The sequence below is a fragment of the Brachypodium distachyon genome, chromosome 5 (assembly GCF_000005505.3).
Source record: "Brachypodium distachyon strain Bd21 chromosome 5, Brachypodium_distachyon_v3.0, whole genome shotgun sequence".
Classification (NCBI taxonomy): Eukaryota; Viridiplantae; Streptophyta; class Magnoliopsida; order Poales; family Poaceae; genus Brachypodium; species Brachypodium distachyon.
This window is the reverse complement of record NC_016135.3, coordinates 5,855,038-5,871,041: the sequence shown is the minus strand read 5'-3', so window position 1 is coordinate 5,871,041 and position 16,004 is coordinate 5,855,038. Positions and strand designations below refer to the sequence as shown.

At 47.9% G+C, this 16,004-nt stretch overlaps 1 protein-coding gene across 1 annotated transcript; it reads right to left on the bottom strand.

Annotated features, from left to right (window-relative positions):
* Positions 1-10,137: 10,137 nt before the first annotated feature.
* LOC100828464 (anti-sigma-I factor RsgI6) lies at positions 10,138-15,704 on the bottom strand. Its single transcript, XM_003581532.4, has 8 exons — positions 15,449-15,704; positions 15,302-15,336; positions 15,055-15,205; positions 12,044-12,219; positions 11,807-11,908; positions 11,518-11,664; positions 10,791-11,429; positions 10,138-10,720 (listed from the first exon to the last, which is right to left on the bottom strand). Exons 1-8 carry the CDS (start codon positions 15,561-15,563, stop codon positions 10,376-10,378), a joined length of 1,710 nt encoding a protein of 569 aa, XP_003581580.1. The 5' UTR covers positions 15,564-15,704; the 3' UTR covers positions 10,138-10,375.
* Between the last annotated feature and the right edge of the window lie 300 nt (positions 15,705-16,004).

Genomic DNA, 16,004 nt, shown 5'->3' with positions numbered 1-16,004 from the left:
CCGTCCGTACGGGTGCAAACCTGTATGATGCAAGTGGATATTTAAGAAAAAACTTAGACCTGATGGTACTATTGAGAAGTACAAGGCGCGACTTGTGGCCAAGGGTTTTACCCAGAAAGAAGGTGAAGATTTTTTTGATACTTGCTCACCTGTAGCTCGATTGACCACAATCAGAGTATTACTATCACTGGCTGCCTCATATGGTCTAATCGTCCATCAAATGGATGTTAAGACAGCTTTCCTATACTGGGTACCCCAAGGTACTTGAGGGTTATAGTGATTCAAACTGGATATCTGATGTTGACGAGGTAAAGGCCACGAGTGGATATGTGTTCACACTCGGAGGGGGCGTTGTTTCATGTAAGTCTTGCAAGCAAACGATCTTAACCAGATCAACAATGGAAGCAGAACTTTCAACATTAGATACATCCACAGTTGAAGCCGACTGGCTTCGTGAGCTCTTGATGGACTTGCCGATTGTTGAAAAACCAATACCGGCGATTCTTATGAACTGTGACAATCAAACTGTGATAGTCAAAGTGAACAGTTCTAAAAATAACATGAAGTCATCAAGACACGTCAGGAGACGTCTGAAACCTGTCAGAGCAATGAGAAATTCCGGAATAATAGCATTGGGATATATCCCAACGGCTAAAAATCTGGCAGATCCCTTTACAAAAGGTCTATCAAGGAATGTGATAGAATCTGCATCAAGGGAGATGGGGTTGCGACCCACGTGAGTTACCATGGCGGTAAACCAACCTATGTGATCGGAGATCCCATGAATTAGGACTTAGGAAACAAGTCATTGGATAACTGAGAAGAGTGTACATTCTTTATCCCACTTCGTTGACGATGCATTACTCTCGTGTACTGTATGGTAGGTTGTTTAACTTAATGTGTTCTAACGCGTTGCATTAATTCGCAAGGGAGATACTGTCCTACAGAGTAGTCTCTAAATAACACATCTATATGAGCCTGACTGTTGGTCGCAGTCTATGAGATTTGGGTGGTCTCTAGTAAGCTCATGAAAAGGCCTGGAGAATGACTTATATGCTACACACCGCGGGGTAGCATTCGGCAGCCCAGTACCAGACAACAATTTAGTGAAGCTCTAACACACAAAACTGACAATTCAAGATTTGTCCATTGTTCAGTTGTGCGAGAGTGAAGCAATTTGTTTAGGTGGATGTTCAACCTTAACCGGTCTCCACTGAAACGCTGGTATATCAAAAACAGAGTTTTGGATCAACGGCAATTTTATGTGCTTATGAGATATTGTGGGGGATTGTTGGAATTTTGGGTTAGGCCCAAGACCCAATCTGAAATTAATTCCTCGAAAATCTCAAAATCCCATTCATGTAGTGGGATGAGGAAGTGGGAATAGTCCCACCTTGCTAGTTTAGGGGGAGTTGGACTGATATATAAGGTATGTTGGTTCTCACCTCTTAAGCAAGTGAGCAAGAGAAATCCCCATGCGCGCTCCTCCTCCTCCTCCTCCGCTCGCCTCGCCTCGCCTCGTCACGACACGACACGACACGCGTGCCCGCTGCATTTCGTGGATCGAGTTCGAGTTCGAGCCGTGCCGGGTCGTGCTTATCTTTTTGGCAGTCGGAATCTGTTGCGGATGCGTAACAAATCCCGATAATTGCGGAGTCGGTTTTGGTTTCCTAAACCGAACCGAAGTTCGCCTGCGTGCCTATATAATAAGACTACCCCGGCCTCTGGACGGACGACGCCACAACCCTAGCCGTCACGCCCACGATCCAATCTCGTTGTTCGCCGCCAACTGCTACTCCATCCCGTCGACTGCGTGCACAGATCGCCGGGAGAGCAGGCCTCCGGAACCCCGACCTTCGAGATCCTACCCGGGAGACGGTCGATAAGGTTTTTGGGGAGTGTTCTCACACAGCTGCTCACTTCTTCACGTCTCTGTTTCGTCGGCATCTTCATCACCAATGGCCGACGACTTCGGAGATCCCGCGGCTCAGGCTGCCGCTCTAGCTCAGCAGCAGCAGGCTGCACAACTCCAAGCACAGCAGCAGGCTGCCCAACTCCAATCCCAGGCAACTGCTGCTGCACAGGCGCAAGCGCAGGCACTAGCCGCTGCTCAGGAGGTAGTCAAGGCTGCAGCTGCTGCCGGCATGAACATCGACGCCACCGGACTCGTCACCGACCTCAACAAACAAACACAAGAAAAGAGCACAGCACCGTACGTAATCTGCTCTTTCTTGTTGATTTTGATTAGTACTTCTATTATTCATGCCGTGAAATTAGATGAGTTTTATTGTTGTGTGTTGCTATTTAATTTGTCTAGTTTGCATGATATAATGTGATACATGTTTTACACACTGTTTTTTTGGATTAAATATTCATCGAAATTACCTAATTTTTCAACAAAAACGACCAGAATAGATACCTCATATTTGTCAAATCCGAAAAAAGTTTACTAAGCAACCGAAACCTCCTCTCAAAACACAAAGCAGACCTGAAGGGTAGCGGAATCGACGGACTCGAAAAGCGATGCAGCCGAAGTACCGGGTGCGCAACTAGCGCTCCCGGTGGGAGTAGCCCCCGAGTGTCTAACTGAGTCATAGACTCAGGTAGAGACTCAAAGTTGCGAGCCGTAGTGTAGTCGGTGTGACGGCGGAGTCACGTCGGGAGGAGTCGACACGGCGCAGATGGCGTCAACTAGTCGTCAAATCTGCGATGAGCTCTCCCGGTGGGAGGGAGTAGCCGCCGAGGCTATGGTTAATTGCTGGTAGTTGAGCATAGGCTCAAATCTTCGTGGCATTCAGGCCTGACTTGATTTAAGCTGCAGTCATTGCAAAACAATTTAAAGTATACAGTGCTCGTAGAATATGTCATCAGCTTGTTTTAAGCAGTGATTTTGTTATTTGATTGAACTTGACGTGCTATCTGGTATGCAAACCCTTTCGTTAGCCTGACGTCCGTCGTTTATGTCCCATGCCAACCTGTCAATTGGGCTGCAACTGGGTTGGAGTTCATGGATTTCGACTTCGTAGGCTGAGTCAGCTATTCAGGCGGCATCTTTGCTAACAAGTGGAGTCGAAGGTGTTACGACTATTCGAACTCGATTGAGTTTAAACTGTTCCAGAATGTGTCATGTTTGAAATCAGGAAATAAATAACGGTACTTATCTGCTGGGTGCAGCCGTAGCAGGGTCTAACTGGACCAGTGTAGCTTTCCGCGGCGCAGCCCCCGAGTGCCGAGTGCGGCGGTAGTCGTTTCGCCTGCAAGGCGCAGCCCCAAGTGTCGGGTGCGACCGACGATGTGGCCCGTATAACGCAGCCACCAAGTGTCGGGTGCGACTGAGGCGATGCGGCCTGTATGGCGCAGCCTCCGTGCGTCGGGTGCGGCTTAGGAGTTGATGAGGCCGCGGACGGAGTCGAAGCGATGGGTCGCCGACGGAATCCGTGTAGCAAACGGAGTCGTCGGGACAGCGGAGTCAGCGGCTGGATCGGATGAGGCGGCGAGTCGCACTGGTCGGACGGAGGAGACTCGGCGCGAACGGTGTAGACGCGGCACGGACGGAGTGGCGTAGCCAATCGATGAGGTGGCGAGTCGGCCGTAGGCACATGGGCTGTCGATCAGCCGGCCTTTGTCGTAGCCAAATTCTCCTGCATGTTGACGTACTAGTGTATTGAAGTTAGTACTTGTGTACCTTGGCCTTGAGATGGATTACCTTGAGACGGATTAATTAACGGAAATTCTAACGCGCTGACGTTCGCGCGCTTGCTTTGCCGCGCGACCGAGCGACGCGCTGCTGGCCGACATGCTGCTGCGGCTGTGCGTGTGATATTGATGGACAATGCATGCCTGCAGTTCGTTTTTTTTTTCTAATTGCACGTGAAGAAGCCGAAGAAAAATACTGCTAACCGCATGCAAGAAATAGCTACCAACGCGCACGACCGCTGCACTTGGATGTACTATGTCAGATGCATGCGTACAGTTTTAGAGAGAAAAAAAAAACAAAGTATTTTTGGAATTTAAAATGTTTTATAGCTTCAACCGTATAACTGATTCACGATCCGTTTGCACCGTTGGATTCGTAACGACGAGCGCTTCAAAACTAGATCCCTCTCGGGTATGTTTCGACAAACCTTTTTTCGGTCCCTGAGTTACCGGGGATAATGCAAAAGTTACCATCATACTTTAAAGAAGTTATCATGTGGTAACTTGTTATTAATACGGTGGCAACTTTATAAATTATTGGATGGTAACATCATATACTACGGGATGGTAACTTCATATACTATGGGATGGTAGCGCAGTCGCTCTCTCGTCTTCTCACGAGATGCACCCTTCCCCTCGTGCGACTCATCAAAGGTGGCAATTTGTTTGCATTAAGGGTGACAGTTTGTGTTCATCGTGTGTTTATTAGAGGTGAAAATTTTTGTGGATTAGGGCCGGCAATTTGTATGCACTAAGGGTGAAAAATTATGTTCATCAGAAACTGACAAATTATGTGCATTAGGGGGTGCCAATTTGTGTGCATTAGGGATGACAAGAAGATAAATTTATGTGGGTCGTTTTAAATAGAGGTGGTAACTCAATTTATAGTGGAGGAAATGCGGGTAGCAATGGTGGGCGCTAGATTTGGACCGAAACCTATGGACAAATACATGGTTACATGTGTTCATTAGGTGGTGGCAATTTGTGTGTATTACGGGTGGCAATTTGTCATCATTAGGGACGCCAAATTTCGTGTATTATTGGTGGCAATTTGTGCGTACTACGAGAGACAATTTGTGTTCATTACATGGTGACAATTAGTGCATATTACAAATGGCAATTTGTGTTTATTATGGGGCGTGACAATTTGTATGCATTAGAGGTGACAATTTGTGAGCATTAAGAGAGACATGGAGATAACAGATTGTTGACCGAAAATATATAGACATGGTTATATATTGTGTTCATTGGAGACCGCAAACTATACATCGATGATGATTTGTGTGCATTCGAGACGACATGGGAGATAGCAGGCTATGTTGATCGCTTTAAATCAAGATGACATGGTTATTTCTGTTCATTAGGGAGTGGGGATTTGTGTGTATTAGGAGTGACAACTTTATGTATTAGAAGGTGGCAACTTTTAAAACGAAACTCTTTTTGTCGAAACATATCAATATGAGATCTAGTTCGAAGATCTCGTCGAGACAAAATTAACCGTAAAGACGAATCGTAAATCGACTATACGGTTTGAGAGATATAATATTTTGAAGTTCCATTTTAAACATACATTAATGAACATGCATGCATGCGGAGTGTGCCCGTCATTTAGTACGGTCATCATCATATGTTGCATGCATGCATTTAATTTCAATCTCCCGTCCTGTGAAACGTCCGCGCGCGAGCTAACGCGAGACCGTCGCGCGTTATGCCAGTACATTAATTAAGCACGTGCATGCTTGAATTGGATTTAGCTGGACATGCACGCACTCAAGCCAAACAAACGGGTTAGCATGCAAGTAAATTAAAGCACTGAATAAGAAAAGAGCATGTCTTATCTGCTCGTGATGTGTTCCTTGGTTTTTTTCTTGACTTCTCGTCAAATCCAGCAGGTCAGATCGATGCTAATTAATCCATGCGGCTAGCGTGTGCACGCCTGGGCGAATCGATCGGTAGCGTGGTCGCGCGTGTGCTCGAAGTTTGGGCCAGTGGGCCGAGCTCATCCTCAGGAGAGGAAGATGTGGCCGGCCTGCTACATCGTGAGGCCGAATCGAGATTGACCCGAACATCGATCGGGACGCGAGTCGTACTCGTACTGGAAGGATGGGGACGCCTGAGTCGACGACGGCCGCAATTTCCGCGGATTAATCGCAGGTCGAAGGTTGGTGGATCAGGAGCCAAACAACGCGCAGAGCCTGCGGATGGTTTTCTTGCGGCTGCATGCGTCGATGTGCCGTGGCTGCTGCTCGGACGGATCGATCGGATCGATTCCATGAAGGTTGCTGATCACGTCCGCGGCTTCATTGAGACGCCGCAGAAGTTGATGTAGATGTGGTGGCGATCGTGTTGCCCAATCGATGAACATGAGACAGCCGGAACCGTGAAACCAACACACGTAGTTTTCCACCGACGATGCCAATGACGAAGTGACACTTCGGCAATGTTCATGTTGAGGGGTTTTGTGTTTAGTGAGAGTGACATTCGTGTATGTTGGCGATCTCATTGGCTAATAAGGACACAGGGGACACAGTTTTGTTCAGATTCGGGGCCCTCGGAAGTTAATACCCATACGTCATGTTTGTCTGATCTGGTATTGATGGAGAGATTACAAGTTGCCGTAAAGGCTATGGTAAGCAGATCGGATCTGCCGTGTATGAGAGACGAGATCTGTATCGGTGGAGAGGGTTGCGAGTTGTCCTCCTTGGCTCCCCCTCCTGATCTTTTATTTATGCAGGAGGACAGATCTCGGGTAGAGTCCAAGTAGGTTATAATAAAGAAATATACTCTAATTAAGCTTTCTTATTTTGAGTCGTAAGCTTTTTGGCATTTGGACTCCTGTAGTCGTAGTAGGCCTCTGAGTAGGCTTCATGCTGGGCCGTAGTGGGTATGCCAAAGATGAGGACCCGAGTGGTCATAAGCACAGTCAGCCGGTGTCGGAGTAGTGATCCAGTCGCCTACTGGAGATCAACTCAAGTTCGTGATTCAGTTCGACTTCGCCAACTCCACCAACAACATGGCAGAGTACGAGGGACTGCTAGCGGCGCTACGCGCGTCGATCGCCCTCGACATCAGGCATTTGGTTGTTCGCAGGGATTCTCAACTCGTGATCAATTAGGTGAACAAAGACTACAACTGCCCCCACATGGCAGCGTACGTGGAAGAATTGCGAAAACTAGAGTCCAAGTTCAAGGAACTCCGGTTTGAGCACATGAAGCGCAAGGACAACTTTGTTGCGGATGAGCTATCCAAGTGGGCAGTGGAACGCAGCAAGGTACCTCTTGGGGTATTCGTACAGAGATAGTCAAAGCCCTCTATCGATCCCAAGTCGATTGTCCGGGAAGCCCCTCCGGCAACTCAAGGGGACCCCATGGCCGCAGGGCACCATGCTACCGAACTCGTGGCATGCTTGAGCCGGGTACCACCACCTTGGGCCAGGAATATCATTCGCTACCTCAAGGATGGAACCCTACCAGGAGAACACATTACCGCGGAGCGAGTGGCCCGGCATGCAAAGGTGTACTCTGGTGGGTGGGGATCTCTACCGGAAGCATCCAAATGGAGTTATGCTCCTCTGCGTGCCCCAAGATGAAGGGCGCACGCTGCTCCACCCCGCCCTCTCCAATCGCCACCTCCACCGATCCGCCGTGCCGCCGCCGTGGATCCGCCGGCCGACCCTGGACCAACGACGGTCTTCCGCTACCCGCGCCGCCCCGCCATTTCCAACCGCCACCACCGCCCCAGCCATCCCTCTTATAAGCCGGGATTCGGCTCTGGCCCCGGCCCCGGCCAACCCCCACCTAACCCTAAGAAAAGTTGTCGAGACGTACCTCTCTTCTCCACCGTCACCTCCTCGCCTCCACCATCATCAATGCGGGGCCGCCACGTGTCTCCATCTCGGATCTGACTTCCACTCGCCGTCTTCGCCGCGGCCGGCCTTGACGTCACTTGTGCCGCTTGCCCGGTCGAGAGGAAGAAAAGGGGGCGAGACCAAGGAAAGCGAACCGGTCGGGAGAGAGAGGAGATCGCGAGAGAAGAATGTGGGGATAAGGAAAGGGATGGGGCCAAGCCAAATATTTTTCTCAAAAAACTAAATGTCGATCGCATTCCGCGGGGTTAGGCGCCAGAGAAGGAATCGGTGTATAGTATTACGAGACTAAAATCTCTTCACAGTAGTGAGTCTCATTTACCTGTATGATGATATGCTGACAACATAGGGATAGAGAAGAGAAAAACTTACAGCAGGGAGAAGCAGGATTGTTATCCCACGTTTTGCTTGGAGGCGTAGAGTTGTGTCGAGGATTATGTTCGTGCTGAAGCGTTGGTGCTGTCGTGAGAGCGAGGAAGTGTTGTTTTGGACTTCTGGTGCTGATTATTCGCCATGGGGTCCGGCCAGGTACTTCCATTTCTTGCTGCTGATTATTCGCCATGGTGCTCGTCGGTGTACGAATAGGTTGGTGTGTGATAATAGTCTTGATGAAATGAGACGCGGAGGCAGGTTGTTTTTACAAGTGTCTGCTTGCTAAGATGCTACGAGGGTGTCTTTTCATTGAACAATGGAGATTGCCGTAGGAGCTTCTCACGGTGCTATTACTGGTTTTCAGTTTGCAATAAATAGGGTCAATAAGCACAAATCCGGCGAAAGGACTGCTCATTTTCTTGTTGGTCAGCTCCTACAGAGCTGGTAAGACCCTGGTTGATTCTCCAGTTTTTTATTTGACTTTGTCTCTGCTCTTTGACTTTACTCACGCTGCGGTGTTATATGGATTTCAAATGAAGGTGTGGTTGGAAGAGCATCTCTGCAGATCGTATATGATGCTGAACTAGCAAAATAACCGCCCAGTTTGCGGTTTTGGTTACAAAAAACTACCAGAATAGATACCTCATATTTGTCAAATCCGAAAAAAAGTTTATGAGAAACCGAAACCTCCTCTCAAAACACAATAAGTCCAGCGTCCAACATGTCCAACATGATCCGAACAGCTACCAGATCTCTTAACGGTTAGTTTTCGTGGCGGTGCAGCCTGCCCGAGTGAGTAGCCTGCCCGAGTGAGTTTGAGTCTCGTAGGACTCAAATTCGCATGTCTCACCCTGGTTATACCCTTGGTTCTAGGCTCGCTCACTTACCCCTTAGTGGTAATGCAACATGCCTGTTGCCGACAGAGTCTGTGGATTCAAGTAAAACCGCTTACACATATGGTTTCGGGCTGACCGAGACAACTTGACTCAAAAAGCGTGGTTCTGCAGATGGTTTTTCGTTAACTGTGGTTCAGCGATACGGCTATTCCAAAAACTGTGGTTTTGTGAAATTTACTCAACTTAGTATGCGGGTAGCATGTATAGACTGTAGTTCTAAGTGCGCTTGGGGTAGTGTGGGTGAACGTGGTGTGCGTGTGGCGTTTGTGAGTGCCCGAGTTCAGATACTACGGCTGCGTTAATCCAGGGGCTTAGAAAAAAAAGCGGTTAGTTTCGTCCTTACGGATTATTTGCGAGCCAGAAGCCGATCATCCTCCTCCTATGGCCGCCGCCGGCACAGCCCCGTCCCGACCTTGGCCACCGGCCCCCGGCTCGGACCTCTACCGTAGCCTCCGGCGCCGCCTACCGCGACCTTGGCGGCCGCCGTCCACCTCGCCCGTGGCTGCCGGTGCCGCCGGGCCCCCCTCCTCCAGCCATCAGTCAACCTTCTCGTGGCGCTTCCTCCCCCGCGTGGCCGCTCGCATCTCCTCTGCCCATGGCGCCTCTGCATCCCCCATGTCCTCCTCCATGGGCATGCTCGGGACGAGGTGGGAAGAGAGGAGCAGCGCTATGGCGGTGTTGAGAGTTGCCAATTTCGTGCTGAGAGTTGCCAATTTCGTGGTGATCGAGTTTCTAATTTTGTGAGGATTGAGAGTTGCCAATTTGCCAAGATTGAGAGTTGCCAATTTTATGCCGATTGAGAGTTGCCAATTTTATGCCGTTTGAGAGTTGCCAAATTTCCAAGACTGGGAGTTGTCAATTTCGTGCCAATTGAGAGTTGTCAATTGCACGTTGCTCGTGTCGTGCGCAAGGAGGAAGATGATCACGAGGTGGGCTGGCTGCATTAGATGGGCAGATGTGAATATTGCAGATGCTTGGAGAAGAGTAGCCACTATAAGTAGGTTTTCGAAGGAGATGGAAGATTTGTGTAACGAGGCAAGCAAGACACAAATCTACGGTGCTTGTAAGAGATACAAGCATCTGAAGCCAAGCCAAGGTTTTGTGCCTGCAATGTAGTTTGGGTCAGAGTCTCCCGAAGAGAGTCTTGATATGCGGAATCCCTCGCGAAGTTCCATGCGGCGCGGTGGATTTGCACTTCATTCTGTGGATTTATAGTTCGATAGTGGGAACGACCCATATCTAGGCCCTATCCGAAGTTGGAATTCAACCCATGGATTTTTACAACATTCAAATTTATGTTCAGCAACATAAAAGAAAACCAAACACCCTTTCAAGTAACAGCAATAGTGTAACACGAACAACATGATCATTACAAAAAGCACAGAAGCGCCTAGATATGGGTCCAAACAAATATACGCTTGCCACCAGCTAATGATATAAATCCATCGATCTAAACTGGAACCGTGCATATACATACAGCTCCAAGTTCAGCTAGCACAAATGAGAAATCGTAAATATATGTCGACATGACGTTGGATCAGATCGATCAGGGCAAGAGGCGGATGCTGATGTGCTTGGTGTCGTCGCTGCGAGCCAGCGAGAATGTCCCCTCGGCGGAGGAGTTGAGGTATGCCACATAGAGCTTGTACTCCCCGAGGAAGGCGCTGAAGTTGAATGACCCCCGGTCATTTGTGGCGCCGAGGACCTCCCTGGTCTGCCACTCCCCCAGCAGCTTGTCCACCACGTCCCCCGCCGGGAGGTTGCTCATGTTCCGGTCCGTGAGGCACATCTGGTAGCAGCTCCCGTTCGCATCCATGGCCGTCCACAGCATCATCCCGTCTACCGACGGGTGCGCGAACCCCTCCCGAAGCACCTCCTCCAAATACGCCGCCTGCAAACGCGATCAAGAACAATTTGTATTAAATCAGCGACACTTATTATGAATCGAAAGGAGTCGGTACCTGGGTTTTCTGGTCGAGGGAGCTGCTGATATCGACCTCGGTGAGCCAGACGGGGAGCCGGAGTGTACCGAGCTTGTCGAGTACGGCGCGAACGTAAGGCACATTGGGCTTCCCGAAGTGTCCCTCAAGCCCGATCCCCTCGAAGGTAACCCCGGCGTCCGCGAGCTCCCGGAGCCTCGCCACGTACTCGTCGGCGCTGGAACTCAAGTCATCACAGACCTCGACCACGTTGAAGTCGTTGAGGAACAGCGTGGCCAGCGGGTCGGCGCGCCGGGCCGTGCGGAAGAACTCCGCGGTGGCGTTGCGGCCCAGCCGGTCCTCGTAGAACCCGAAGTGCAGCATCTCGTTGCTCACGTCCCAGTGCACGAAGTCGCCTTTGTAACGCGATAGCAGGCTCTCGATCCGGCCGGCCACCGCGGCACGGAGCTGCTCGCCCGTGAGGTTTTTCACCCATCCTGGAGTGTATTTCGGGTCCTCCCAGAAGATGTTGTGCCCGCGCGCTACCGCGTCGCTGGACTGCACGAAGTTGAGAAGCTGGTCGGCGAGGGAGTAGTCTTCTTTGCCCGGGACCGGCTCTGTGGCGTACCATTTCAGCTCGTTCTCGAACACCGCCGCGTTGAACCTCTTGCTGAACCATTCCTGCAGTGCATCCATCGATCCATCAGTTGATACTAATATTTGCTAATACATGATTGATATTCGTGGAATTCATCGATTCGCGACCGACCTGATAGGGCCTGTTGCCGAGTATCGTCTTGCTGATGGCAGAGCCCAGGGGGAAATCTCTGCTCATCTGGTGCACCGAGACTTTGGCGCCGATGACGCGGCTGCCGTTGCTGTCCGACACGTGGATGTTGACGAAGCGTTTACGGATCTAGGCAAATACAGGACAAGATGCTACTGCCGTCAGTTTCGCCCAACCAGTTTCTTCCTTGTCCTCTACGTTGTACTTGTTGGACAAATAGGAGGGGAACAAAATTTAGTACTGAGTACTAGTAGTAGCAACGTGGTGGTACCAGTTGGATGCGGTCCTCTCTGTGTTGGCTCCATTGTTCAGGGGAAAACGGCTGCAAGGAGGCGCTCCTGATTGAAACCGTGGAGGCATTTGGGCTTGCAGTCTGCAGAGGAGCAAAACTGAGTCGTTATTCGGTTCAAAAATTCAAATTATACTTTCACTTTTGTACAGATTGCGAGGTGCTGTGTTGACAAATTCTGCAGCCAAACAACAAAAACACCAATTTGTACATGGATACCTGGAAATAGAGGACGGAGGTCGGTGAAGCCGAGCCGAGACTGAAACCGCCCTTGAGAAAGGACCAGCAGTCATTTCGCACCATAGCTGTGCCCAGGCACTGAGATGCAGCGTTGTCTAGTGACAGGATCTTTGCCTTCACATGGGCAGTTGCTGGCCCTTCGATTCTCACCCAGCCTAGATAATCAATCAACCATACAATAAGATGTTATCAGAGCAGATAATTGTACCATAATAAATTCCTCCAGAAGAAAGAACTGCTATTTAGAATATACTACTCGTAAAACTCCAGGCTTCCTTTGATGCAGGACAGAAATTTCACCGCTGGCAGCAAAAGTAAACATTTTAAAAAAAAATCCTAGAAGCATTAATAGACTTAAAACGACCTCAAAATGGGTTGAAATAGAAAAGGAGCGAATACTTTTCTAAAACAAATTATGCAATGCAACATGGTAACCAGAATTTATTCAAATACGTCAGTTTGTAACAAATGCCTAGTCCAAATGCATTTTACAATTAAAATATGTTTAAGGTGAATAGTAGCATTTGTTCTTACATTAGTTTTTGTTTTCATACTTATTCAACTTGAGAGACCTTGTAGTTTTCTTAAATCTTAGCATAAAAGTAGCAATTCTCAAATGATTCAGAATAGCAAACCTGTTGATATTATGTGGAAATGAGCAAATGGCACCAGATGTCCCTGAATGTAATTTTGGGTGTCTAGGGCCCGAAACTTTGAAAATTGTCATCTACTTTATGGACCAAGTTGCATCTTGCATACCATGACATATATAGTTCCAAGGAAAAATTCTGTGGAACTAAATTAAATATTTGTAAAACAAAAGTTGCACATAATTTATATAATGCCATTTATTGAATACTCACTAAAACATAAATAACATAGATTGTCACCTTAGAAATAAGGATTTCTCTGCTAACATAAAATAGTCTATAATATTATAATAAAACATAAATAACATAGATTGTCACCTTAGAAATAAGGATTTTTGTTGTTGTTCTTGGTCCAGCGAATTAATAACTGAACTAACCTAGCTAGAACTGCATTGGCTAGTTTATTTGTTGGCTTATATATGGCTGATGGTCCATACCAATTACCAATCAGAACACGAGGATGCGTGCACGCAGTTTGCTCATTCTGATCGATCATTAGATCCTATAGCAGCCAAAAAGCTAGGCCTATCAATCCACCAGTTACCTTCGGGCTAGGCAACGAATGGAACGAACCGGACCATCGATTGATGGTCCAGTGCGCGCGGCCACGAATCCTCTGGAACCGCAGCTGGCGCGCATACAATTTTTTTCCTTCTGCATTTCCCCATCTGCCCAGGCCGCTCGCTGCGCGCCCTCGTCTCCACCTCCCCGTCTTGCCCCAACTTCTGTCCGCGCACGCGCATGCGCACACGAGAGAATCTCGTCCCCCACCACCCCTCCATCGGCGGCCCTACGCTACGCTACGCTCAGCTCGCGGGTTAATTTGACACCTTGCCACGGCCGTCTTCCTCGGTGCCTCTTACCCGTTGCCCATTTCTGCGTGGTTTCGATCTAGAGCCTCCCGGCTGATCTGTGATTTTGTTCCGTATCCTTGGATTCTAGCTAGAACGAGGACAGGTTTACAGAGAGATTAGATCCCGATTCCTAGGATCTGAGCCTTCTGTTTGTTTGTCTGTGTGGTTTGTACTACCCGGCCTGAACACGTAAAATTCTGACTGAGATGCTGTTTTGCAGACCAGGTCAGTTACCATTTGACGTAACTCCGGTCTCCCGAGGTAGATGCTTTAACTGTTGCGTGATTCATTCTGCTATCCATGGCTTGTTCAATTCCTTTATTATGGAGCGCTGTCAGGTGAAAAGCTGTATTTACCTCGATTTTAAAGGAAGCATAATTACTTTTCATTTTAAAGGAAGCGTAATTATTTTTCACTATTTCATAGGAGTACGGATGTTTTGACATTCCATGCTCAAATCAAAAGTCCATATTTCATTTTATTTTATTTTGTCCAAAAAAATATGAATACACGTTCATTTAGATATTTATACTCCCTTAGTTCAAAAATACAACTACAAATTAGAGAATTGAGAGAACCAAAGAAAAATTCTTCTGAGAAATGCACTGAAGTCTATGAGTTTTAATCTCGAGTAAATTAATTACCCATTAGACCGCAGTGTGTATCATCGATTAGAGGTGCAAATAAGAGTCAATTTAGTGACGAGGAACAAACACAGGGGGTGTGATTGGGAGCTCAAGCTAGGATCAATTTATCATTATAGTCTTTAATTTCTCATATTACGTGATTTGTCCTTGTATGTTTGAATACCATCCAACCAGGCACCATGCCGACCCACCGGATCCAAAAGTTTGGACCAATAGAGAATAATGTTCATATGAACTTTGGTCTAGGTTCGGTTTGTTTTTTATTTATTTTTTTACTATAAACGTTCCAAAATGTAGGGCATGTAATTTTTCTTGACAGTCAAACTTCCTAAATTTGATCAAATTTATAGTAAAAATTATCAATATATAAGTGTCAAACCAAGATACTATAAAATGGAGAGAGTATGGTGTAGGGAAATTTCAGCATGGGCCACCCTCTGCATCCATCCCTGCATGTTGCATTTTTCGCGCTGGGATTTCCTATTTGAAAGTTGTCTTAATGCTTTGGAAGTTTCAGTCACATTTCCTAGAATTTTGATTAACATCCTTGTCTTCAAATGTAATTACTCCTCGGACAAAAAATTGCTGTAATATTTCAGTGAACTGGTACTGTGGCACATGTTCAAAAAGAGCTAGCAGTTGTAGAGCACAGACGACCGTGACAAATTAAAATGCACCCATGACATCACTAACTCGCTTGTACATTGGCTCAACAAATTAAAATGCACCCATGCCACTGAATCATCCAACTAGCTCTAGCTTGAACATTTCGATAAAACAAGTCAAGCTATAATAAAGGAAACAAGGATAATTAATTAGCCGTGGAGTGAGTCACTCACAAGAGAAGCTGTACACGGTGGCCGCAGACATGTTGTAGAGCACAAACGACGGCGAGTAGTTGCCTTCATCCAGTGTTCTGAAGTTCTTCACCTTCTTCGCCCAACGCAGGATGCCGCCGTTGTACAGAGCAGGCTCAGGGTGGGGTTTGCACTGGAAAAGGAAAGGAAAACAAAAAGAACTGCAGCTGAGCATGCAGAACAAGGGAGAGACAGGGAGATTGAGATTCTGACTATCTTGCGTACGTACTTCAGTATAAGCCCTGTAATCGTAGCGCGACCCGTCTGCATGGATGACAAATCAAACAGAATCAAGCTTCAACCAAAGCAAATTAAGCCAGGCACCAATGAATTGCCGGATGGGTCGTGCTCTCTGTGTCTCGCAGAGGGCACTCACCGGAGGAGGAAGCATGTCGAGCAAGCGAGGCAACCAGCAGCAGTAGCAATGGCAGGACAGGGACCTTCGTCCGAGGAGGAAGAAGAAGGGGCGACCGGGGTGCCGCAACCTCCATGAATCCGTGGGCCAATTCTCGAACGGCGCAAGAGCTACTACGCAGCAGAATGCACGGGGCACAGGGCCAGCGCTGGGGAGCAAAAGCTGATTCTCTCGTGATTCCTTCTTTGTCTCTGTGTGCAGTGTGCGCCGTGCGCTGCTGTAGAAATATATAGCAACGCCAACACAAGATAATTAGTACACGTATGTATCGTAAGATTGTAATTGTCGTGAATATCGGTTTTTACATGTTAGCTAGGTAACATCAGGGAGACCACGATAGGACTAACCAAGACCACCTAGCAAGCAGCAGAAAGAAGGAAATAAAAAACTAGCTGCACCTGCATAAGCTGTGTGTTTGACTTGTGCGCGCTGCTAGCTGCACTTGGAACAACGTTGCTAATACTAATTAATTAGTTAGTGGCATTGCCATGACATGCAAGTTAGTGTTTGACTTGGC

What these genes read in the sequence shown, in the direction of transcription:
- LOC100828464 (XM_003581532.4), bottom strand. Translation starts at nt 15,563, where the DNA reads ATGGAGGTTGCGGCACCCCGGTCGCCCCTTCTTCTTCCTCCTCGGACG. An exon ending in ATTACAGGGCTTATACTGAA is followed by an intron (nt 15,206 to 15,301) that starts GTACGTACGCAA and finishes TTCCTTTTCCAG; the next exon opens with TGCAAACCCCACCCTGAGCC. An exon ending in CACCGTGTACAGCTTCTCTT is followed by an intron (nt 12,220 to 15,054) that starts GTGAGTGACTCA and finishes TTGATTATCTAG; the next exon opens with GCTGGGTGAGAATCGAAGGG.